General features: G+C 38.4%; 2 protein-coding genes across 2 annotated transcripts in view; both read right to left on the bottom strand.

Moving 5' to 3' along the window:
• Positions 1 to 109: 109 nt before the first annotated feature.
• On the bottom strand, positions 110 to 18,617 carry C1QTNF4 (C1q and TNF related 4). Its single transcript, XM_072421909.1, has 2 exons — positions 18,536 to 18,617; positions 110 to 5,903 (listed from the first exon to the last, which is right to left on the bottom strand). The coding sequence occupies exon 2, from the start codon at positions 5,896 to 5,898 to the stop codon at positions 4,795 to 4,797; it is 1,104 nt and encodes a 367-aa protein (XP_072278010.1). The 5' UTR covers positions 5,899 to 5,903; positions 18,536 to 18,617; the 3' UTR covers positions 110 to 4,794.
• Positions 18,618 to 25,787: 7,170 nt separating this feature from the next.
• MTCH2 (mitochondrial carrier 2) overlaps positions 25,788 to 26,848 on the bottom strand; it is a 24,073-nt gene continuing 23,012 nt past the window's right edge. Inside the window, exon 13 of the mRNA XM_072421906.1 lies at positions 25,788 to 26,135. Within this exon, the coding sequence (XP_072278007.1) occupies positions 26,049 to 26,135 (87 nt within the window). The 3' untranslated portion in view covers positions 25,788 to 26,048. The remainder of the gene's footprint in view (positions 26,136 to 26,848) is intronic.

The raw sequence follows: 26,848 nt of genomic DNA, 5'->3' as shown, positions 1-26,848 counted from the left end.
CTGCTTGAGTCAGAAATAACTTCCCCAGAGGACAAGGACTAAATGAAATCACTCTTATTTGCATAAACATACGCTGGTAATGATCTAAAAGCAACAAACACACATATGGTAATAGAAAACAATTTTAATCTGTTCTGTTGTCTTTGCTGCTTTGCAATGTATCTTACACCCTTCTGTCATTTTACAATACATTCCAATGACCAGTGCCCTGTTTTTTTATACAATCAGGATAAATTATGAAAGATTAAGGGGATTTTCTCCCCCCCATTCATGCAGGTAGTGACAAAATACACACTTTTTAACATGCTCACTGACATACAGAAGGTGAGTGCAATTCTACATCTGAACATATACAGGCAAGTGTAACAATATGGATTACATGGGCCTAGGGCTGCAAATGCTATAAAAAAAGAATTATTTTTGTGTAATCCTCATTGTGATAATACTGAATAGTGAGGGAACATGTATTGAAAGTTTTAAATAGGTCTCTACACATAATGAGTAGGAACTAGTGGAAGGTGGATTTCGTGCATATGTCTCTGTTTTTTGATAAGACAATTCATCACTTAAAAAACTGGCCAAATATGCTTCAAAAAATGCTAACCCATCACCTTGATCCTATTTGGCTATCAAAGCTGTTCAGCCAGGGTAATGTAACATCCATGGGTTCCGGAAGAGATTTTCATGGGTTTCTTGAGTTGTGCTAGAATGATCTCCTACATGACAGCATCTGCATAAATCCTCCATCAATGGGCCTGATTTATTAAAGCTTTCCAAGGCTAGTGAGGATACACTTTTATCAGTGAAGCTGAGTGATCCAGCAAACCTGGAATGGATTTGAATAAATCAGTTCCAATGCTACCTGGCAGAGCCAGTGGCATACAACAAATTTCCACCAATGTAAGGGAGCCCCTTTTGCTAACAAACTATTGCAAGGAAGCTTTTTCCTTACTATTCACCAAAGTAAGCCGCCCTACTACACTGACCACAGCCTCCTCCGGAAGCAGACCTAGGGAAGTGCAAAGTGTGCCACTGCACAAGGGCCCTGGACCCTTCTTTGCAGAGTCCCCATCTCAGCAGCCCTGTCACTGATTTAGGGAGGGCCCCAAGTCAGTTCTGTAAAAGGGCCCACTGTTGACTATGTCTGCTACTGGTCTTCTCTTGCCACCATTGTAAAGAGGTTGTTTTCTCTTCATTACATTCTATTCATTCATTTATTTAATACATGTAAAGGGGTATCTTCTCTCATCACAAATGTTAGACGGAGCCTCTCTACTTTCCCCACTAGTATATTGGAGGACATTCTCTCCTCATCACCAATCTAAGGAGCCATTCCCCTCTTATCACCAATGCAAAGTGTTTTTTATTCCTCTCACCACCAATGTAAGGGTAGTGCTGTTCTCTACACGCACTACTGGGGACTCTTTTCCATTGACTACCAAAGTATTGGGGCATTTTTTAGTGACCACCTATGTAATGGTGGGTAGGGAACATTTTTCACTGTCCATGATTCTTTCATTTTTCACTTTTAGTTTAATCTAATTTTTATTAGTTGATGTTTTTCTTATATGAAGCAGTGGGGTAATAAAACAAATAATCCCTTCTGGGTGTCAAATATACCACCAACTTGAGATTTATTCGTATATCATCAGCTTACTTGCCTTTACCTATAAATGTAATTTACTTTAGGCAGGATTCCTTGTCACCTCTAATTCATTTCAACAGCCCTATCTTAGTAAAATGATTGAACAAGGCTTTCTTAGACTGGTATTAGTCTATTATGGGTCTGCTTCAATGGCTCTTGGTCTTGAGTTGATCATCATTTTGAGACTCTTGAGATAATTCAGAATTAATTGACAGGTACACTTGACCTTCAATAGACATTTTCATGAATGCATCTAATTTGCTCCAAGCACAAATTGCATTCCCATAGACTTTTATGGCAACAGAAAAAAATATTAGATGTGTGCCAAACCTGCCGACACAAACCCAAATATTACTGAAAAGAGAGATACTAAGTGCCACCAGCAGAAGCTAAGATCTGAGCTACCCCACATAATGAAATAATCTAGGATATTTGCCTTATTTTGCTAATACAGAAAATTGTTGGGCGATTGTTAGATTATTCCCACAAGATAGTTTGTGGTATGTATCTGAATTGCAGCAATGGGATCTTGGAATACTACCCATGCTATTGAAAATGTGTTTTAAGCATTGACTGGGCTATTACCCATAAAGCCTTAGCCTACCACTAAACTGTTTTTTAAAGAAAACCCCTGATATACAGTATTTATAATGATCAGCCAAAACCCCTCTCCTAATACTGTGTAGGTCCTCCTTGTGCCTTTAAGACAAGGACTCCACAAGATCACTAAAGGTTTCCTTTGGGGCCATGCACCAAGACGTTAGCAGCAGATCCTTCAAGCTACACTGTGACTGAGTACCCTGACAATACATTAAAAGTTGTGATGTATCATGTGTTCTGTCACCTTCCTTTAATGGGCAGCAGTATAGCATATTGTGCAATAATACATTTTCTGTGCAACCAGACAGTCTTTCAGCCATTCCCCACAATCCAAAAACATCAATACATTTTGTGTGCCCATGACCCTATCGTGCTTTACCAGTTGTCCTTTCTTGGACCACTTTTGTGGTACTAACCTCTGAACACCCCTAAGACCCACCAATTTGGATATGCTCTGACCCAATCATCCAGCCATCACAATTTGGCCCTTTAAAAGCAAGCAGATCCTTAGAATTGTCAATTTTACCTCCTTCCAAAACATCTTCAAGAATTAACTGTTCACTGCCTTACATTTTCTTACATATTCACATTCTCAGATATGGCTGTGAACTTTTTCTGTTAGTGGCCCAGAAAATGTATGAAGCCAAGCAAATCAGAAGCACTGATTTTTTAGCAACTCAGAATGTGGACCCAGAGGATTTGCATGGCAGATAGGCAACTAATATCTCCAGAAGATCAGAAATGGTAATATTGACCTATGTCCAAGGCCAACTTCCTAAGGGAAAGGGTGGCTTCTCTGATAAAAGCCATTGATGATAGTAGCACACTAAAGCATATACTGGCAGAGGGTACAATGAACACAAAGGAGCATCAGACATATTGATTATCCTGGGATCAATTTGCCTATCTGGCAGAAATACTTGTCTTCAATTCTAAGCTAATAGCTATATTTATGCTCAAAAGAAACCCTTGCCATAAAAATCATTAAGTATCAGTTATACTGTTGACATATCAATCTGAGCTACACTGGCATTTTTTAGTAACCCAATCACGCTCCTAAAATGCCAACATTCAATTGCTGAACAGATGGAAGCAATACCCCATGGTATAAGCTAATCAAACAGCATGAAGTAATATGGCTGCACTATTGGCAGGCATTTTGCTGTTTAGTGCTCAGTCTTACGCTTAAGTCTTGCTAAGAAAAATACAGAATCTAATTGGCAGCTCTATTTCCCAAACCTTCATTTTCTTTTAGAACCTCTGAGAGTTGTAATTGTAAGTTTAAGAACAATTGTTCTTGTTGTCATAGCAGCAGGTGAAATTCTCCCTTTCAAGGAAAATGGGACTTAAAAAAATCTGCTGGCTGCTGTTGCTGGCTTCTTCTTTGCCTGTGCCTGTCTGGCTCTGGCTTCAGTCCCTGAATTCACTGGATTGAAGCTAGCATGTAGCCAATGAAGTCAGATCTCCTGATTCATACAATGACCCAAGTCTGTAACTATGAGGTTCTTGATCAGGATGTAAAGTGTTTTTTACTTACCTGTACATTGTATAGTAAATTGATTTGGAGTTTGTTCAGACTGCCATACTGGAGCTACTAGTTCAGTGTTTATAGACGTTTTTAACATGAGGGAGTGCCTTAAAATAATTTAGTTCTTCAGGGAACCCTTCTATAATTACTTAATCCACAGCTCACAGTACGTTGGCCTAATATTCATTGGGAACAATGCCTCCCACATTGCTTGCCAGTGGAAAGGCTGCCAACCTTACAGCCTTTGGCCAAAAAGACCATTGATGTCAGTGGTAACTGGCCTGAGAGTCACAAGCTGTTCATTGCTCAAGGAACCCCTTGCAACCTCTGGAAGAACCCTTGGGTTTCATGAAATCATGTTTGAGAAACACTGATCTAATTGTACTTAACTTTTGGTTAGTAGATACTCCTAGAACACCTGGTCACCTACTGTATTTGCACAACTTATCTATTTCCATCACATGTTATTAAAGTAACCTTTAACAATTAAGTATCAGAAGTTTCTTTCTTCAAATCGAGGGAGTAAAATGCCCATGAATCACCCCCTTAGGGGCATGTGGCACATGGAATCTTCACACTGGTGATTTTTTCACAAAGAGACTTCCTGCTAGTCAATATAAAATTGCTTCCTCACTAATGTGGCCGGTGTCATTACTGCCCTATTGCTAGTAATTGTGATTCAGCAATATTTGGGGCCAGCAAGGAAGCTTTAGTGGACCCTGCAGCTGGCAATATATTACTTGTGGCATGGTCACCCATGTGGCATAGTCATCCATTTGACATGACCCTTCCACTGCTCATTAAGGAGAGAAATTATACTGTGTGATGGTGTCTGTGACTAAATGGATTGTGCTACTCTAAATGGGGTTTGTAACAAAATGTGTAGTGTAATAAGCACAAAGTTGTATCACAAGAAAAAGTGGATGAATTTAGTCTTAGTTAAAAATTTTTTATGGCATCTCTAAGCATGTGCCTAGTTCCTCTACTGTCAAGTCCAGGTTAGTTACTGTGGCAGTATCCATTAAATTTCAGTAATAACAATTTCTGATTTGTGCCTTGTTTCAGATGTTGGCAGCTTGGGAGGTAATTCTGGATAAACCAGGAAACCAGTGAATGTAATATACTTCCCATGGTTGCTGTAGGCTCCATACCCTTCATGCCTGTGACTGTAGAGCCACACTGTGTCTCCAAGCTGTAGAGACAACATGACACTTTGGCTCTGCATTTCTCGTTTTTTTGAGTGACTGTCATCATAAATCATTGCCTGGACCTCATTCTGGTTCTTCATCAGTTTGACGGACATGGTTTTGTAGGGCATTTTACCTATGGTGAAAGAGAAATAATAGGCCCCTGCTAAACGGCATTGAAATTCCCCAGAAGACAAATTAAAATCACTTCCGATATTAACAAACTCTGTGTCGAAAGTAATTGCCAAATGTTGTGTTTTTCCATCATCTGATCCAATGAGACTTTTGGTTCTGGCAACCGAAAAAGCTGACCGAGGATCTGTGCTTAATGTAGATTGGTCAGCTGCCATAACGTTCTTTATTTCATTGTGCTCTGAGGAACTCTCCCGAGATGCCACCATGTTTAATGAGTCTTGCACCCTGTAGTTGTCACTGCCACCCTGGAAATAATAGGATGCATCTGGGTAGATTAAGTAGCCGTTAAAAGTTGTGTAAGGTCCAATATTGCTGTACAGAGCATATTTTGGATCTCCGTGTAGCCGAAGCCAAACCGTGTCTCCATAATCCAACTGCAACATTGCACTCTGACTGGCCACCTTACGCTCTTTGTGGTGATGTTCATCATAAGCAATCACCTGGACCTCATTCTTGTTCTTCATTAACATGACTGAGAGGTTCTTCTTGGGGAACTTTCCGACAGTGAAGGAGAAGTAGTAAGCCCCAGGAATACGACATCGGAAAATGCCACCCTTTGGATCAAAATCTCCCCCGATGTTTACATAAACCTTGTCGAAAGTGATGACCATCTCAGGGCCTCCTTCCATGCTGCTTGTACGGGCAACAGAGAAAGCAGAGCGGAAATCTGTGCCAAGGGCCAAAGAGGAGAGAAATAGCTGAGCCACAAGTCCCAATAGGGAATGAGCACCAAGCGAAAACATATTGCCTAAGGAAAGAAAAAAAATTCAAAGTCAAATTTAAAGCGTACACATATGAATAGACTACACCTCTGTTTAACTTGTCAGCAAAGCTATAATTTCCTATATGCAACCTGAATATTCAAGTTTTATTAGTGATTTTTCTTGTAGTACTTTTTCCACTGCTAGATGTCTTCAGTCTGATAGCCAGCATCCTTCAACCTACCTCCTCTGAGCCCAGTGACTAGTCAGGTGAAGCAACACAGTGAAGAATATATCTCGCAGATGATTTTCCCAAGTTATATTGACAAGAAGCATTCGTGAAAAAGCTTTTACAAGCAAATAGATATAAAAAAGAGCACCAAACCACTTAGTGAAAAAATCCTCATTTTATTATCCTACAGCAACAAACACAGCCAATGCGTTTCATGGGCCAAAAAATGTCCTTTTCCTAAGGGCTACATAGAAGGATGTAATTGTAAACATATCAATATTTTTTACCGTTTCCTATGAACATGAGAATACAAAATATTAGATATAATTTACATTTATTATGTATGGACATATGTACAGTATGTGTGTATTTCTATGTATGTACACTTATATAAAACAGATATGTTTCAGTTCCTTTACAAATAGACGTTCTTGTGCAAACAGGTATGTACATTACATACCTGACCTGTATACTTTGTACACTGGGCTCTATGTTACATACTGTTGCTCTCTGCACCCTGGGAGTTACATTATTATTATTGCTAACTAGTATTTATATAGCGTGTCTATATATTTATAGACACAGTCTAAGGTCAACTTTTTTTTCTGGGTTTAGGGGCAGCCAAATAATCTAACTGAAAGTTTTTAGAATGTGGGAGGAAACCCATGCAAAAAGAGGGACAACATACAAACTCCATGCTGATAGTGCCCTGTCGAGATTTAAAACTGGGACCTAGTGCTGCAAAGGCCAGAGTGCTAAAAACTAAGCCAGGTACATTCCATACTCTTAACCTTTGCACGCTATGTACAATATATTTACATTATTTTACCCTTGGCCAATGAGTACTGAGCTGTGTATTGTATTCCTAAAACCAAATGTTCATTGCTTCAACAGTTGCTGGTTCCCAACTATTTGAATGTTCTTCCTAAAGAAATTTTCAGAAATAGTTTTAGCTGTCTGCTATCTACATTATGTTAAAAAAAGAAAATATCCTATTTAAAAATAAAAGATGCTTTGAAATAAGAGGTTTAGGAGTGAGACCATTGTGGCACAGTAATTACAGATCACTAGAAAAAAAGATGAATTTTTTAAGTAGGAACAACATTAAACAAAGGGACACCACTATGTTAAAAATAATAATAATAATAAAAAAAATTATATATATATATAAATATATATATATAATTAGCACTCTGGCCTTTGTAGCACTAGGTCCCAGGTTCGAATGTGGGCCAAAACACTATCTGCATGGAGTTTGCAGGTTCTCCCTGTGTTTACGTGGGTTTCTTCCAGGTGCTCCGGTTTTCTTCCACATTCTAAAAACATGCAGTTAGGTTAATTGGCTTCCCCCCAAAACTGACCTTAGACTGTATTGGGGAGTAACATTTATAAAGACATAAACATATGACTATGGTAAGGACATTAGATTGTGAGCCCTTTTGAGGGACAGCTAGTGACATGAGTATGTACAGCACTGTGTGATATGTCGGCGCTATATAAATACTGTGTAATAATAATAATTATAATAATAATAAAAAATATAAATATATATATATATTTATATTATAAATTATATATTATATAATTTATATTATATATATTATATATTATTATATATATATAATAAATATATTTATTTACACACTGTCTGGTTGGGGCTGGTTCAGTTTACCACTTAAATATTCTGAATAACAAGGTTTTTCCAATTAATGGATTTTTTCTTCCCTGATATCACAAGCATATTCCAAGATGTCAGTGCCAGGACTCATCAAGCTCAAATTGTAAAACAGACATAATTTTCACCCATGTCCACATCTGAACTCCATGGGGTTGCAGGGGAAGATAATATGCAGCAGTCCGACTCTCCTACCGGTATCATCAATACTAGTTCTTGGAGAAAAATAATGCAACTCTGGATGGAAATAAATGTTGTGACATCGCAATAGCCTAATAAAATGATACCATAGCGAATGCGTGCTGTAATCAAAGCTAAAAGTGGTCCAACAAAATATTAGTTGGATGACATTTTATTTTGTCCGGAAAAAAAAAAAAAAATATATATATATATATATATATATACATACAGTATGTATGTATATACAGTATATGTTTGTATACAGTATATATACTATATATATATATTATATTATTACTAGTATTATGGCACATTTGCACTGTATATATATATGCAAATAGCCCACTTTTAGGATTTCTTTTAGCATTTCTGTATTCAACAATACTTTGCATTGCTGAATCTCTCCCCTGAGGCATTCGCTGCCTAATCACATTAATTTGTATTGTAATTATGAGAGTGCTTAGCTCCATGAATTGAAGATCTGTGATCAAAGACATCACATCCCCATGAATGTCAGTCATCACAGACTTTGGAATGGACCCAAGAGGGGTGCAGCGTGTCTCCAAGGCAACTGCAGAACGGATGGGGTGTCTTATTTTGCAGGAAAAATAGAAGTGCCAGGAAAATATGTTCAGGATCTCACAGAGAACAACCTTGCCAGTCTTTACAAAGCCTGGATAGTCTTACATATCCAGCCATGAGGATTCTTGACATTCACAAGAGAATATTCTTTCTGTCCCCGACTCATTCAGGGATTAGATCACACATCTCAATGGCTTCTTCATCCTACCATTTGGCAGATCATCTTTATTTATAGACAGTGAATGTTCTCATTCATTAAACGAGAATAAGATAGGAAATTGTTATACTTGGGGATTCTCGAAAGCCAATCTGACTTGCGTTGAAAGCCATATTGAAGTACTGTCAGCAATTTCAGTAGCATTTTTTATGGAAAGAAATACAACCTATCCTATCTGTTCAATGCTCATTTACTATACAAGAAGTGATAGCATTTACAAACACAATTAAACCTGTGATTTTACCTGACAATAAAGGTTCATATAATGCATATATTATATGTATAATGAGCACTATGAAGGAATTATTTATCTCATTTCTATACAGAAAAAACTGCATTTTTCTGAAGCTGAGAGATGAACTTAAAATGAAAATTATTGGCCTGATTTATTAAAGCTCAAGACTGGAGAAGACAGACTATCACGGGGAAACTTGGGTGTTCCAGCAAACCTTGAATATATTTCTTAAAAATAATTCGCTATTGGTTGGCAAACGTTTTCAATCCTGAACCAGATCCATTACAAGATTGCTGGATCATCCAGGTTCTCAAATGATTGCCTATCTTTATTAAATCAGACCCAATGTAAATATTATGATTCTAGAGAACTCAGTATGACTGATATGCTTCTGTGGGCAGCGTCTTCTCCCCTTTTTTTTCTCTCTCCTTATCATGATACAATGCTTGCTGGATACAGACTCAATGACGGACACCAAACTGTTTGACCAAAACTTTTTTTGTTTTTGAATTGAATAGGGAAGGGTTTAATTCCCTGCCTGTGTCCCCTCTGAGCGGATTTCCTTTTATTTCTTGTCCTAGAGAAGCAACAAGTGAAAGGAAATCTTTAGTGTCTGTATTGATGGAAGTTGGGCTTGGAGATCACTCGTTGACTTTGCTCTGGATCTCCATCTGACCTGTATGATCCAGCAAACCTTAAATGGATCTAGTCCAGGATTGAAAACATTTCCTAACAATTAGCAAATGACTTGAAATGAAGAAAACCATTCCAGGTTTGCTGGATCACCCAGCTACACTTATGAAAGTGTATCCTCTCTAGCCTTGGAGAGCTTTCATAAATCAGACTTGGGGATAAGGGGGTGGGTGAATGGTCCTGCAATTTTAAAAACCAATCAGCAATAACATACTCCTAGTATGATGGCTTTGCAGAAATGAAAAAATCCCCCCCCCCCCCCCCCCATACCTTTGCCATACGTTGTTTTCTTATACAATATAATAGCTGCTAATTTTGGCTAGTAACAGATGGCAATTTTCTATGGGATTACTGTACAGGGAGTCAGCTGTATGCTGCAAAACATCCCTTCTATAAACAATATTCAATGACCATATTTTTATTTCAGCAGACCCTTGAAATCTCTGCCTAGGTTTAGATATCAAAGAGTAGGCACCTGGGTGGGAAAGTCTTAGCTAAGAGTAGGATGGATGGTAGGGGGTAATGGAGACCTGTTTTTAACCCAATCACGTCCTTTAAAACAGCAGTCGCCAACTGATGGTCCGCAGGAAAATTTTGATGATTTGCGGCTCTGGCAGGTGCCCCCCGAGCAGGGTCAGGAGAAGGACCATGCTGGTGGAGCGCACCGGCCAGAGCCTCATGCCACGTCCCCTGTACAAATCCCTGGCTCAGGGAAGTGGGCGGGTTGTGTCATCATGACTTCACTATGGGGGAGGTTTCTCCCCCTTTGAGTGACACCTGGCTCCCCGCACATTTGTGGTCTGAAGACGGTAATTTTAATGACCCGCGGGACCGAAAAGGTTGGCAACCACTGCTTTAAAGTACAGCACAATGTATACTCAGTGAGGTCACATTTATAAAAATGGGAGTCTGACATTCTCTCAAACATTCCCTGTTGGGAAAAAATTACTGCTAATAAAACACATTCCCACTAGGGAATTTCTGAGGGAATGTCAAATTCCCTGTTATATAAAAAGACCCTTTTGAGGTAAAATCCCTGCTCTTTAGTTATTTTATTATTGTATTAACGGGAGGGAATTGTAGATTGCCAATACAATCACACAAACACCTCTGCTAGAAGTATATTCAGACACAATGATTATATTTGTACATAAGCCTTAACATGCAAATGTAATCCCTATGTAATAATATTCTTTTTTAAAATCTGCAGATGTCATTAAACTAGTCCCTGGTGATCCCTTCATATAGATTCTGGCACTGGCACCTCCTCTTTATAGAATAATAACCGTCTTTCAGTTGTGCTCCTTGTGAAAGTGTTGTCACCTTGTCTTTTGAGGCCCTAAAGGAAATAGATGTTACTAAAGCTACTGATTTAGACTTCTTTAGAAATTAGAGTTAGAGATGGAACTTAGCACGCTGAACCATCAAGCAAAAAACAAAAATGAAAATGTCAGGATCACTTATGTAAGGAGAATAAAAAGAAAAGGAGGGGACTTTTAGGCTGCATTTCAATACATGTATTTCATAGATTCTTTAGTAACAAGTTTTCTTATAGACATAGTACTTTATATCCATCTCCCATTATGTAGTCATGGGGTGGAGACTGCTAAATTAGATATGTATAGAACCTGTTCTAGGTTTATTGTGTTGTTATAAAGCATGGATAGATAAAATAGGACATCTTGTTAACTGACACGTCTGCTCAGGGGTATGTTATAGACGTTTGAGTTCTAAAGAAGGAGTATAGTCAATGCTAAAGTTCCTAATATCCTATACAGTGCGATGTAACTTAAGGTATAGTACAATAATCATTGGGTACAGTGCATAATAAAGTACATAGGAGCTCAACGCCTCCTGAGATACCCACGTCTCGCATCCCAGGAAGCTTTGTGCTGCATCTGAGTTTGGGCATGCACAGAAAGGGCTTTTTCCTGCAATGGGAAAAAATGCTGGTCTCACCTTTGATGTGAGTTGGAAGCCCATGTCCATCTCCCTGTAAAATCAACCAATTTTAACAAGGAGGAGGCAAATTTTAGGCATGAAAAGTCCAGGAGGACCACATCAAAAGGGATCCCAAACATGTTACTCCCAATAAAGCAGCGTTTCTCAACCAAGTTTCCTCCAGAGGTTGATGGGAATTACCTAAGCAATGTGCAATTTGTGCATCTCAAGTTAGTTTAGGTGACATAAATGATCTTTTTAGCTATCAGTAAGGGTGACATTCTTTCTCTCTGGCCAGCGTTGTAAGCTATGGATATAGTAATTATAGTACGGGTTCCCTGAAAACCTGAAAGTTATTTTCAGGGCTCCTCCATGTTAAAAAGTTAGAGAAACCCTAACAAGATCAGTAGATCCAGCTAATTGCTTTATAGGCTTAGAATTGCCCTCTTTATTAGTGCTTGGGTTGTATGTAGAACTGCAATTGTATGTCAATTGCTTGTCAATTGATAATCGTGGGTTATGAGTGTTCATACTTTACCTATTTGAGTCTCAGTGCAGAAGCTATTCGTGGCATTGGCTACGATTTTGCTACTAGCTTGCAAATTGCCCAAATCTAAGGTAACATCTAATCTCCTTCTAGCTGTGCCCAGCTCAGTGTATACAATTTGCAGATCACGAGTATCTCCACTGGCAGATCACAAGCTCTACGCTGCAGGATAGATTTCCCCCACTGAGACCTGCAGTCAATGTGATTAATTGCACAGGAGAATCTTCTTCTTAATATTTTCTTTGGTTAAACTAGCAAAGACAAGGCCTGCGCTTTCCTGTCTGGATAATGAAGATGTATTGGTGCAAGAGGATAAACTGTACACAGTGCTCTATATTTCCTGACACCCGTCTAGCTAATATGATATATTTCACAGAGATTCAGAGAGATCTGGCTATAAAGCTTTGACTTTTCTGCCCTGTGCACAAATAAACTGACAGTTAATTCTATTGTACAGAAGATGTGCCGAAGAAACCAGGGAGAAGGCATGCAACATTGCAATGATGCAATTATGAAGGATTGAAGGCATAAAATTCCATTTTTTAATATATTGCAGCTTACCAGTATTTAGACGTGGTTGTTGCATTTTTGTTTTGCCTTAAATGTTTTAATTGCTGCATTTTTTAAATAGTGTTCCTGTCATTAATGTATATTAGTGTGACAATGCTTTATTGTATTTATGGAATAGTTGTCACCCTAATAAAGATTAAAAAAATAAAACAACATGTTGGCCCAGTGGTTAGCATTGCAAACATGCAGGCCATTGCTAGCATGCAGGCCAGGATTTATTCTCAGCCTGTTTGTGTAGGTTTCCTCCCTTGCAGTTAGGTTACATTGGCTGCCCCCAAAATTGAGCTTAGACTGTATTGAAGACATCTGACTATCGTAGGGACATTAGATTGTGAGCTCCTTCGAGAGACTTTGTACAGCGCTGCATAATATGTTAGTGCTATATACTGTAAATACTGTGTAATGATAATAAACCAAATAATCACACGGTTTTCTTTATCCTGTGCACATACAGAGGTCCTGAAGAACTAAATGAGCTGCACTATATGCACTGCGCAATAATAGGCAAAATAGGTCATTATGACAGTCAGGTAGCTTGTATTTTGAGAAGAGGTCAGGAATATCAGCTTTCTTGTACATTTCTTGCCAAGTTTTCTTTAAAATATATCTGTAGCTGAAATGTAGGATGACATATCAGTTTTCAAGCCCCATGTCATGTTCTTTGACATCCTTTCTGTCCTCCTTATTGTATAAGGAAACCAGCACCATTATTTCTTATTCAGCTGACTCAGCTTGATGAGTTGCCAAAAAACATTGGGGTCCCCACTGACCGTTACTAAATCAGGTTAATTGCTGTAAAATTACAGATGTCTTAACTAGGACACATTAGAGCCCCAGGCATTTTTAAAAACTAATTTATTATCAGAGCATATGCACTTGTGATATGAATTTGTCTTGATTTTTCTAATGAATGCCAGGCTGATATAAAAGACACAAATTATACAGCTTCTTCAATACGTTAATAAATGTATTTAATAAATGCAGTAAGGACAGAACATTTTGACCTGTATCAGTCATGGGGGGATGCAGGACAACCAGGGCTCAGGGAAAGTCAGCTGATGGATGCTAGCTGTCAAACTGAGGATATCTAGTGGTGAAATAGAAGTACTGCTATAAGCATGTCAGGATTTAAAGCTGAACTATAGGGAAAATCCCATGTCACATCAACATTTTGCAAGAAAAAGGTCTTCATGTAAGGTACTGATAAAAAGAAGTTTTTTTTTTCTTTCCCTTGTCTCTTTAAATCTTATTTTCCTGTGCAACCAAATCACTTCTTTACAGTGTTGTAGGCAGTCTGGTGTCATCCTATACCTGGAGTGCTTTAGGAAAGTGCAGAGTGCCAGCTGCAGCGAAGGATAAGTAAATCTGGTTCCCTAGGCAAAAATTACCATTATCCCCTGCAGTGCTGGAGAAGTCCTACTTTTAGGATACATTTCATATTGTTTAAACTATTTTGTGTTATCATTGATTGGGTTTTTCACTTCTATTCCCTTGGCTAGAATTCTGATTCAAAAATATTTATCTTTAAGGGTATAAACTGATTGGGTAAAACATTTAAACCATTGACAAGTGAAATGAATAGCACTGATTATCTTGTTATAATGTCACCTGTTAAGGCCGCAATTCTCAACCAAGGTTGCTCCAGGGGTTGCCAGGGGTTCGAGCTGTTGCTGACTGTCCTACTATCTGCATAGTTTGGGTTCTAACATAGCTTGGAAGGACCACAAGCATGACTCTAATATTCTTTTACCTCTTTATACGGATTGCATTTGGACCAAGACATTGTCCACCATGGGGGGCATTTTTCAAATTATTTAATTTTAGCAAGGGTTCTTGCGAGGCATGAACATTATTTATCGGTTCCTCTACAGTAAAAAGGTTGTGAATCGCTCTGTTGAATGTTCTCAGTATGCAGTGGTTAGTACCTACCAAAAATGGGCCATGGAATGGCAATTGGTCAACTGGCAGCAGGATCCTGGGTGTGTGTGTCATAGGAGGCTCGCCAATCTGGTCTAAGAGAAGAGCTAATTTGGCACAAATTGCCAAAAAAATAAAGAAAAGGTGCAGAACACAATGCAATGCAGCTAGCTAGGTATGAAGCTGTGTAGCTGCAGACAAGTCAACATGCCCATTCTGACCTATTAGCAACCAAAAGCACCTACAATGGGCATGAGTTTTAAAAATGGATCAGGAAGTTATGGAAAAAGGTGACCTGGTCTGATAAATCACAATTTCTTTTAGATTATGTGGATAGACGGGTGGGTGTGTGTCCGTTACCTTGGGAAAAGATGCCCATGCCGACACCTTCCCACCACTAAAAGCACCTACAATGGGCACATGGGTGTCAGGACTGGACCATACAGCCATTGAAAAATGTAGCCTTGTTTGGTTAATCTTATTTTCTTTTTGATCATGTAGATGAACAGATGTGTACATTGTTTAACTGGGGAAGAGTTGGCAGCAGGATGTAGTATGAAAAATGTCCAGGCTGGGGTATTTAACTGTGCCAAATACCACCCAGGTCAGAGCTGTTTTGAAGAACAAGGGGGAGGGGTACACAATATTAGGCAGATGGTTAATATTTTGGCTTATCATTATATAGAGGCTCCCATTACAGAACAGAAGAAGTATAAACTCTCTCATAATCATAGCTGATATCCTTACTAAGTATTTTTATTGACCTGGGGGACTTTTTGTCCTAACAAATCTAACAAAACTAAAATAGATCAACATTTTACATATAGCACATAGGCTGAGTCAATAATATAGGCTTTAGGGTATAAATCTGTAATATTAAAATAACAGTTTGTTTTTGCAATTAAATAATACAAAATGAATGTGAGAATTTTAGTTGTTTAAAACATAAGGGGTTGTTTAGTAAGCAGTTATATACACTTCTGGAGTCACGGTAATATAAACACATTAGGGGGTACTTGAATTAAGCTGCCGCACACTGGGGGGTACTTGCTCTGCACTCAGATATAAAGAGATATTTCATTAATTATGAAGGAGAAACAGCTAGGCAATCATTCTGCTGACAATAACCAAATTTGACTTTGCATGGCTCTAGAGCTGTGAAAACAAATACATATGATTGCTAATTGGGTTGTCACACTCTGCATATCGAAAAAATAAAAAAATTTAAGTGAAAGTGGATTTATTTTTGTTGTTGTCTTACAATGTGGAAGGTTTTATTGTCAAGTTCTGTTTGTGAATGTATAGTCAATCTGGGACTTGCCACAACATTTAATCCCAAATACAGAGCACATATATTTCCCACTCTCATAATCCCTGATGAAGGAGGCTGTAGTCCCCAAAACTTGTTGGAAACATGTGATCAGAATAAAACAAGATTTAGACCTAAATATTATAGTTTGGCTCTTTAATTGTAGATTTATTCACTTAAACCATAATAATCATGGATGATCATTGAAATCCTTTGATGCCAACCAAACATTTATTGCTTTCTACATCTACATTAATACTATACTATTGGTTACCAAATTAAGATGCAGAAAAAAATCTCCAAGGTTCCAGTGCCACCAATTCACTTTTCAAGGTTTTTGATATGTATCTCTTCTTAAAAGTTTCACCCACTGTATGTGTCCTTGTCACCATTGTTGGGCCCATGTCAGACTGTGGTAGACTGCAGTGTTGGAATACATGCTCGATTGCACTCCCAGCCACTCCTATTCAACCATTCATTGGGAATTGTTGGCAATCATTATATGCAAGCATTTGCATGTGGTTGCGGTGCAGTTCCTGGAAGCAACATGCCAGTTTTGGCTGTGCAACCAGTCAACTGACATTTTCAGAAGTAGAGGTCATCTACCATATTCGCTTGTCCTACAGATGGGTCCATCATATCCCTATTTAATGTAGTTAACATGTTGGAGCTCTATAACGTTTATTATTATTATTATTATTAATAATAATAATAATATTAATCATATTATCACATCCTTTAATTAGGTGACTCCTCTTATAGAAAAAGAAGCTCTCCCATTGCCCCCATTTCCTGAATTAACCATAACATCTTGTTTTTCACCTAAAGTCTCTGACCCTCAGCTCATACAGAATTTAGGGATCACTAAAATATTATTAAATGCACTTAATCATCTAAATGATACGCCAACATTAAGTTTGATATTACTTAACAGGAATTTTACACTACTGATAATAAAAAGGAATTTTCATATCCCAGACAGAATAGTTACATGGAAGACACATAAATATGTGTTAGTAATACTCCAGGATCTAACAAAAAATTATCTTTGAACACCCAAACTCTCAGACTGTAAAGGTTAAATATTTTTGTATGTCTAGGGTGTATGTTAGAAGTTTACTTACTTTTCATCTCTAGCTCCACTAGTGTCCAGCACCGCTACTTTTTCAGCTGACCTCTGGGTTGTAGGCATACTCTCAGCGTCCTCCACATACAATGCAGGATTTCTGATCCTGCATTGAAGGGGATGATGACAGTACCTGCAACTTCAGCCCATAGAGTACTATAGAAGAAGCTGCAGGTGACTGGTCACAGGTGGAAGGAACCTGCGGGACCCCAAAAATAAGGTAATATTCTTACTCTTTACATCCTTCCCGGGCATAAATGAGCATTTATGCCCCTTCTCTGCTGCAAAGAAATTTTCAGCAGATTCTGGAGTTGGGTTTTAAATTCCAGGCAGACAGCTACATACACAGAAACATGAAATATATATATGGTAGCTTTCTTACATGCCAGATTTGTATTTTTTAACTTATACTTCCAAGATAAGCACATCTTTGCCATACAGAAGTGGGCAGGTGACCTGTTTTTTCTATGCTGCAGTTAAATAAGACCTACAGGTCTTTTTCATCCCCCAGGCTGTGAATGGACAGTAAAAGAGAAGCAGTAAACTGATAAAATTATATCTCTGGTATTCTACTCCTCTACTTTTTAGGTGTTTTTATTACCTTTAAGAGAAATCAAAATTCTCCCGTTGCAGTCTTGAAAAGACTAATTGCCTGGCTGTTAATTCCTTGGTTTCATTACCTCCCATATACAATCATACATATCAAGATTAAAAGGTATTTAAAGCCTCCTTTTTTCATAGAAAGAGTTTCCTTTAATATGAAATTATAATTAGCAACCAATCAATTTTCAGCATTAATAGCTTATATAGCTATTTTTCAATTGACATATGTATGAATTAATATAGCAAAGCAATAATTCAACTGATTGCTCCAGACTCATGAAAGGGTTAAATTGGATCAGTTGCTAGCGGTTACTTTCTTACAATTACCCCTTGCCTTATGGACAAAAATCATGCATATATGGCAGCAGTAAAACATTGGCAGATGGTTCTTTATCTAACACCCTCTCTCACAAATCCACTCCCTACAGTGATAGAAATGCATGGAATCACTGTGCATTATGTTGTATGATCTATATATTCAGTGCAGGCTGTCACATTCACACTAGTCAAGGAAAATAACATATTTCAAACCAGGAAAGCATCTGTGGCACTGACTGTCCCTGTGTGATTTAGCAGTATTTGTCAGACTGATATGAAATATGGCAAGCAAAGGGGGATAGCATGGTATTGCAATAAATTGCAAGAGAAGGAACAGGGATACCAGGCACACACAGGCTGGTGGTATAAATGAATGGGGTGAAGGTACCTGGTGCAAGACTGGAAGAAGGTTATTCTTGCAGTTGATCTCCTAAGCAGGTACACAAAGCTCTGCTCACATCATACAGCATCCTCCCATCTCATACCCTCCTATCCACCTGCACCTCCAATGACCCAACACCCACCTGCACTTACCTGTCCTGCCAGTCCCTCTCCTGCCTTCTCTCTGCCTGGTGTCTCCTGGAAAGGTTTGGTGCAGCCTAGCTGTGAAGGGGGGTGCTGGAGGGGATGGGGGGCACTCAAGGGGGTCCACATGTACAGGGCACAAAATCATGGACAGCTGACAATTGCACTCTGCAGACTTGCAGGGGAAGACTGACGATGGCACCTGTAAGGGGTGTAGGAGAAAACAGATTGGGGAACAGATGGGAGCCACAATGATCATTTAAAGGAAATGCTTTTCTTGTGTGCTAATCCAAAGGCTTTAAAGAATCTGCAGAGATGACAGAATGCATGACAGTTTTTTACATAGAAGTGTAAGGAAAGAAAGAGATAGTGGTAGAAAAGAGGAAGGAAGAAAGACTTTAGGTGGGTGAGATAGAGATATAGATATGGAAGATAAAGTGATAGAGGGGCAGAGATAGGAGAGACACAAGAGGATGAGAAGAAGATAAATGAGAGAGAAGTGAAAGATGGGAGAGAAAAGAAATATGGGAGGAAAAAAACAGATGACACTGGGGAACACATTTTCTTCTTTTTGGGTGGTGAATCCAGAAATGACCCCAGTTTTTTGCTATCACATCCAGATTTTACGATACAGGATACCTTCTTTTTGTCAATAAACAAAAATTTTACATACAATGAAAAAATAATGAAATAACTTAAATGTACTGTTTATTTAAATTTATTTTGTTCATACAAAGGATTTATTGTTACTCTATGACATTTTTTTTACAGTAAAACATTTCAAAATTAATCAGGTAAGCAGTTAAGATAAAAATCTACGGTTATAGCTTTTCCTGGAGTGTTCAGCGTTAGGACACTCCTGCCGGATGCTCGAACAAGAGTCAGCCATCATATGTTCATCCCATCTACCCCGATATCGTTCTTCCATGACCTTCAAATCTTGGTGGAATCATTCACCTTGCTCATCACTGACTGCACCAAGTTTTTCCGGGAAGTTAGAAAGACGGCTATGAAGAAAATGCACCTTGATGCTCATATTGCAACCAAGCATTTTGTAACTCTCCAAGAGTTTCTGGACAATTTCTGTGTAATTATTTGGCCATGTGTTTCCAAGAAAGTCCTTGACAATGTCTTTGAATGATAACCAAGCATTCTTTTTGACTTCTGACATTGTCCTGATGAAATGTTTATCTTTGATGAGCTGCCGAATCTGTGGACCAAACACACCAGCCTTTATTTTTTCAAATGACAGACTAGGAAATGCCAAAATGAGATACTTGAAACAGTCTCCTTCAGTTGGCAAAGCTTTAACAAACTGCTTCATCAGACCCAGTTTTATGTGCACAGGCGGGAATATAATATTTTTTCTATCAACGAGCAGCTCATGTAGAATGTTTGGATCACCTGGTTTTAGGGCAGATCTTGTAAGCCAATTCCTTTCCACCCAATGCCTCCCACAAGCTCTGCTGTCCCACATGCACAGATAAAGGGATACTTGGTGTACCTGCATTCCTGACCAAGAAGGAAGCATACCATTTTAGGGTCAACACAGATGACCCAATTGTGTTGGTGATATTGCAACTACTCAATGACTCTCTTTATGTTTGCATATTCTTCACAAAGAAACTGAATGGCCAATTAGGACCGACTCAAATATATTGCCTTTGTGAAGGAAGGCACACTTTAAGCCCCACTTTGAGCTATTGATGAATAGTCGCCATTCAGTTGAGTTATAGATTTGATTTCCCAATTGCTCCATTAAACCAGGTATGTTATGGCAATACACAAAGCCATTGTCAGTTCTAAAGTATACCTTTGTTAATTTTTCAAATACGTTTTTCTCAAACAGTCTTGATGCTAGGAGTTCTGAAGCCTTCGATAGTCCGAAACCTCGTGCCAAATCACTCAACTCATGTGAGTCCTCCTCAATTTCAAACTCTTCATCATTGTTGTCACCTAGTTCATCACCATAATCATGTTCTTCAAGAGAGGGTAGTGTAACAAAAACCGGCACTGGGATTTTATCTGAATGAGCGACTGGGCGCAAAGCCGATGATAGACTAGGATACTGTTTTTTTTATTTTTCTTGTTATATCCTGAAGTTGTCACCATACAAAAGTAACAGTCACTAAAATGATCTCCTGGCTTTTACCAAACCATAGGTATACCAAACGGGGTCTTATCACCGGTTCCCTTTGTCCACATCTGTGAACCCTCGACACACTGTTTGCACACCTTATGAGGGGCCCAAGACTTATCTTGAAAGTTTAACGTTGAAATATGCCAAATTGGCTTGCTCTACAAATGAGCTGATGTTCACCCTTTGACTGGGAATAGTGAAACTGACACAGATATAACAAAATGAATCAGGGTTCTTTAGGCACTTTTGACGAGAAACAGCAGAGCCAGCCATGATCTGAAAGAAACGAAACGCGTGTAAGCAGAAAAATAAATTTTGCTTATTCACTATGTAGAGCAGCGCACAACCTCTGAGCACACTGTCTTGCATGTAAATTAATAGGCTATACAAATCCACACTATAGTAATCGCATTAATATAAGCAGTAGAGAAAAAACCTGACGTGATTGAAGAAAATGAACTGCACTTTCAGAATTAGCATACCTATTTTAGTGTACAGAGGCTTAAAAAATTGACATCAACAAAAAATTTGTTCAAAATTGTTCCCTAGTGTAATAGGTGGGAGATATAGAAGATTTGGAGAGAGAGAGAGAGAGAGAGACAGAGACAGAGATGGAGAGAGAGAGACAGAGATGGAGAGAGAGAGATGGAGAGAGAGAGAGATATTCTATGAAAAAAGGGAATGAAGGGGGAGGGAGGAGAGAGAAAATAAAAAGGAGAGATAATACAAAAAGATAGGGAAGTAAGAAAAGTGAGAAACACCTGTGAGAAAAGGAGACAGTATGTGAAAAAGGTGAGAGTGAAGCGGGGGAGAGAAAAAGACAGCAGAGAGGGAGATAAATTTTGAGAAAAAACGAGGGAGAAAAAAAAAATAAAAGAAAAAGACAGTGGAGAGAGACAGATGAAATAAGTTAGAAAAGAGAATGGGGGATAGCAGAGGGAGGGAGGGCGAGAGGGAGAGAGATAACACCAAGAATTGTGAAACCCAAAGCTTTACAAATAACAGAAAACTTAGCTCACTGTCTTAGGGAAATGCACAGTAATTATATTCCTTTTTTAGGGTGCCTTTGTTTCATTTTGGTGACAGGGATGTTTGAAATGCAAGACATTCATATTTGATGCGTGTACCTTTAATACTATTGAAATGCAATTTTAACTAAGATTTGTGCAGCAGCATTTTAAGTGTAAGGCCACCTTAAATAAAACTCTGAAGCTGTAAAATCAATTTGCACGTTTATTCTTTCAGCTGGTATCACCATGGGGTTTGCTGGAATGATAGCTGGCTGCACACACTACATTCCCCGGGGCAGTGAGGTACACCAGGCATTGCTGGTGACCTGACAATTTCACACAATAGCGGATAAATGGAGCAGGCTTCCTGGGGATGCGGCAGATCCCAGGAAGACCAACCAAAAGACAATTCTGCCCACAGCAGCATCTTACATCCAGGCTCTGAATATCCACAATAACCATGGCAACCCAGCATTTCAGTTACTTTAAGGAAAAAAAGTGTTTTTCCTCAGATAGGTACAGAGAGATGAAAGAAAAAGCAATACTTTGAGACGTTGTTTCCCTGGTGAAGTCTAAGGATGATGGAGGTTCTTGACAAGTATATAAATTTAGAATCCAATGAATGACCTCCAGGTACAAATTAAGGACATGGGGCAGTAGAATGGATACAACACAATGCTCCTTGCATTGGTATAGATTAATAGAAATAGCAGCAGTAGTCATTAAGGGATGGTGGTCAGTGATTTAACATGGACCACTATAAATGTCAAGGGACAATAGTACTGTAATAACATTTGACAGATGGAGTAGCTGATAGTGGGAGATAGGTGTTCAAAATATTACATTTATTAAAGGGCATACAGCATATGTCAAGGTGTCATTTTCTACTACTGCTAGTCAGGGATAGAGCCTAGGGTCAGACAGGAATATAAACAAAAATACTCAAAATCCCAACAAATATTATTATTGTTTGGGTAAATACATGCAATTCTTTACATTGTGGTGCATTGTTTTTTTTAGTACATTAATAGCTGAACCGATCATAAAAATAAATCCAGACTGGCCTCATACTGTCCAAGATTGGCTAAAGATACCAAAAGAAAAAAATAAGCATTATAAACCAGAGTCTGGTTTCCAATTCCTCTTGACAATTTCAGCGCCTCTATTCTCATTGCTGGTGCAGTTGACCTGCTTTTGTATTCCCAAGTGGGATTCCAAAATTAGTGGCAGTTATGACGCACACATAAAAGACATCAAATCGTCACTAAAGCACTCCGCTATTTGTCTGTAAAATATACAATAATCATGTAATATTTATCTGACAAAAAATTGCTTCTAAAATGTTTGTTTTGCCCTTTCCATTTCCTATTTGTGAGACTTTCAAGCTAACAGGCATAACTCCGGGAATACAAAATTAAAATTCATACATGGGGGCCTGTTTTGTTTGCCAAAGAATTTAGGATTCTGCTCAGGACGAGTTGAGATTAAAACTTTACACAGACCGGCCTTTTCTGCACTGCAATTATGGAAGATATATTGGTGACCTCCCTACCCCGGGCCCCACCTGGCCTGTGGTTGGACTGATTGGCACAAACACAATTATTAATTTCTAATAATACAAAACTAGAAGAAATCTATTGATATATTTGCCAAAAAACCCTCTTCTTTACTTCCCCTTGCTTTCTTTAAGTGCGACTGGGGTAGGCACCTAAATAATGATATAGTTTTTACATCAACACAAATATTTAATATGCATAACTGTATTGCCTTAAGTGTCAAATCCCCTCTCTTTCCTAAAGAGGTACATACCATACTGAAAAAAAATCTAAACAATTGCACTTTCCTGAAAACTGTACTGCATAGACCAAAGTGACCATGCTGGGGGATCCTGCCCATCAGCAAAAGCACCTGCAATTGGCATGTAATCATCAGAAATGGACCATGGCTCCATGCAAAAAGTAGGCTTGGTCTGCTGAATAAATTTTTTAACATATGTGGATGGCAAGTGCATTGGTTACCTGGAGAAGAGATGGCAGCAGGATGCTCTATAGGAGAAAGGAAGATGGACTGATGTTGTGTGACTTAAAGATTCTGCTTCTAACGTCTTGGTACCAAAACACACACACTATCTTTTTCTTTCATTTTACCCTGACGTACACTAAAATGTCAAAGTCTAAAGTTAGGCTGATCACTGTGTTCAAGGGATTTTGTGGCCCCAGGATCTTTGACAGCAAAATTATTTCCATCACAGTGAGTTAGTGTCATTACAGGCTTCTATACTGCAAGTGTCAACCAATCCTCCCTAATATAAGATTTAATATATTGTTCTGAAAATTGGCTTCTTTGGGGAGCATTCAGATACAGATTAAACTATTACACCCTCTTCAACAGTCATTTACATTTTGTTATAATTTGAAACATTTATTTTGTATACCACAGCTTTGCAAAACCAGTAGCGTGTATAAAAAGTGTTATCCAATTAAATACCATTTATTCTGAAAGTAATGATATTTAGCAGCACCAAATATAAGTAACATGGCTACATCGAGCTCCAATAGCACATAAGAAATGATAAAGTGGTACCTTATACATCATTTCAGGCTACATAAAAAAAACTAAAAAAAATTTACAATGCTCCAGGTGTCATTGCGGATTGCAGAAATATACCACTGAACATAAATATGACATTTCATTATGAAAAAAATTACTAAGACAAGAGTTGTGTGTACGAAACATCATTCACAACCTCATTTCAAATAATTTTCGATCATAAAGAGAAACTACAGTGTTATTTTTGCCAAGCACACAGTTATCACAAACTGTAATGTGGATACCATTGATTGTCTTTTATATGAAGATTTTAGTCTGTCTGTATAGGAGTCTGATTAGCCCTCACAGCCTTTCTCTGAGCATATGTAATCCATTCTTCCACTTAATCTTTTCAGAAACACTCTTTACCAGCAGTGTTCTCCCCAGCCCCGGCACCTTTCAGTAACCACCCAGCTGTTTTTGGGTGGTTACTGAACAATTGGGTTACTATAGAGGGGCTGCCACCTGCATACAATTTCCTCCAACCCGACTCAAAAAAATTTCTGCGTTGAACACTATCCAGTATTTATTAGCTAGCCCGTGGTCTTTGTGCTTTGTACGCACTGCATGCAGAAAGGGTCATCAACCACCTAGAGCTGGTATGCCCAAAGTACAGGACAAATGAAAACTTGAACCAAAGATGTAAATGCCATCTCTGACCTCTCATTCTGAGCCACTGGCTTGATAAGTCACTGAACTGTAACAAGAATGAAGTTCTGATTTTGTGTTAAATATGTTATGTAATAATTATGTTTTGGGTGAAAAAACAAATACAAAACGCTGACGTCAGGGATATGCAGGCAGCTAGCATATACAGGATGGCAGCAATAGCAGCTTCCATAATTTAGTTGTTTTGAATGTGGCTAGTCAGACATTTCCATGAAAAAAAACAGTTACCCTGTGAGCATCTACCAATTGGAGGGCTCAGGGTCTTGATTAAAATTGCTGCTTGCCCACAGAGAATAAGGGTTAATGTCTGCAGTATTTTAGCTGCTTTTCAAAAAAATTAACTGTAATGGCCAGTTCACATATATAAGCACATTGCTGCAACTGCACAGTAAAGTGTATACCACTGCATTCATTCCTAATGACATGTTAATGAATCGCATTGCGCCACACCACAAAAGCAAAGAATTATATAGTATGTTGCAGCTTGTTCCTGAAAAGAAAGTTCAGATTCAATTTTTGGACTTCTGAAGAGAATAAGGTAGCCATTTAAATAAATGTACAACTCTAACACATGAACGAATAAGCCTGTAATGTGCTGAAGTAGCACATATGCATCAATAGGTATTAAGGCTGCGTAAATATGTGCAATTATTGTCGTTGGAAAGGATCTTTCACGATCCTTTTCAACGAAGAAACAATACACGATGAATGTTGTACATACACTGCCATCCTGCTCTATGGAAAAGAGGGGGAGAATGACAGAGCAGCTGCACTCTCTCCCCTTCACTTTCATTACGATCGTTCCTTACTTGTCGTTACTCGACTTTAAGAAGTCTCAATAAGATCCCAATAATTGTTTTCCAAAATACATTTTATGCTGAAGCATCCTTTAGAAACATATTATAAAGGCATCATAAGGGGAAGACGTGGTATTATTTGGCAGTTAAAACAAAGTCATACACAGTGGTGTGTTCTCAATAATGAATGATTATTAAAAAGAAAAATCATACAGAATTGTAAACAAAAAGTGTACAAATTAAACAAATACTCTCCCTCCCCTCCCCTGCAGAGTGAACAGCGACAGATGCAGCCTGGGTCCCTGTTGCTTTTCACTTTAATAAAATCTCTTCTGTTCATAGATGTAGCTCTTTCCAGCAGGCACCTTACGGAAGAACAGGCTGTTCCCACGGTTTGTGTTACCCTGGAAAGCAGAAAAAACAGCAGGTAAGAACTCTAAACCAAATATAGTTATGTTACAACCCAAATCACACACATGAAAGGCCCAGTGGCTTAAGCAGAATGAAAGCCCCTTAGAGTGATCGTGTCACTACAGGTACAAAACAACAAATAGCAATACCTGCAAAGATAAGATGCTCTAAGCTCATGTTTACAGTATCCCTGGGTCTTGAAATGCTTCTGTAATGTTGCTCCCTAGCCACTACAAGTATTTAACAGATTAAATGTTTCCAGTCGCCAATGGAGATGTACATAAGCCCATCAAGTTCAACCACAAATAATCCTATCCCAGATATAAAACCCTATGGACATAGATGATCCAGAGGAAAGCAAAAAAACATGATACAATTTGTTCCAACAGGGGAAAAAAATTATTTTTCCATGAGGCAGTCAGATGTTTCCTGGATCAACAGTCTCTGTTATCTTTAATACTCATTTTTATTCTGTGCTTTTAGAAAATCATCTAGCTTTTTCTTGAAGCAATCTATAGTAGTTGCTGAAACTACTTCCTGAGGGAGTCGATTCCACATTTTCACAGACCTTACAGTGAAGAATCCCTTCCTTATCTGGAGATTAAACTTCTTTTCCTCCAGACACAAAGAGTGCCCCTTGCCCAGGACCTTGAAGTGAATAACTGGGAAGAGTTTTCTATATGGTTATATATATATATATATATAT

This window comes from Pyxicephalus adspersus, chromosome 9 (assembly GCF_032062135.1).
Source record: "Pyxicephalus adspersus chromosome 9, UCB_Pads_2.0, whole genome shotgun sequence".
In the NCBI taxonomy this organism is placed as follows: Eukaryota; Metazoa; Chordata; class Amphibia; order Anura; family Pyxicephalidae; genus Pyxicephalus; species Pyxicephalus adspersus.
The sequence above is the reverse complement of the archived record's forward strand: the minus strand, read 5'-3'. Positions and strand labels throughout refer to the sequence as shown.

Coding starts and splice junctions, on each gene's coding strand:
- C1QTNF4 (XM_072421909.1), bottom strand. CDS start 5,898: ATGTTTTCGCTTGGTGCTCATTCCCTATTGGGACTTGTGGCTCAGCTA.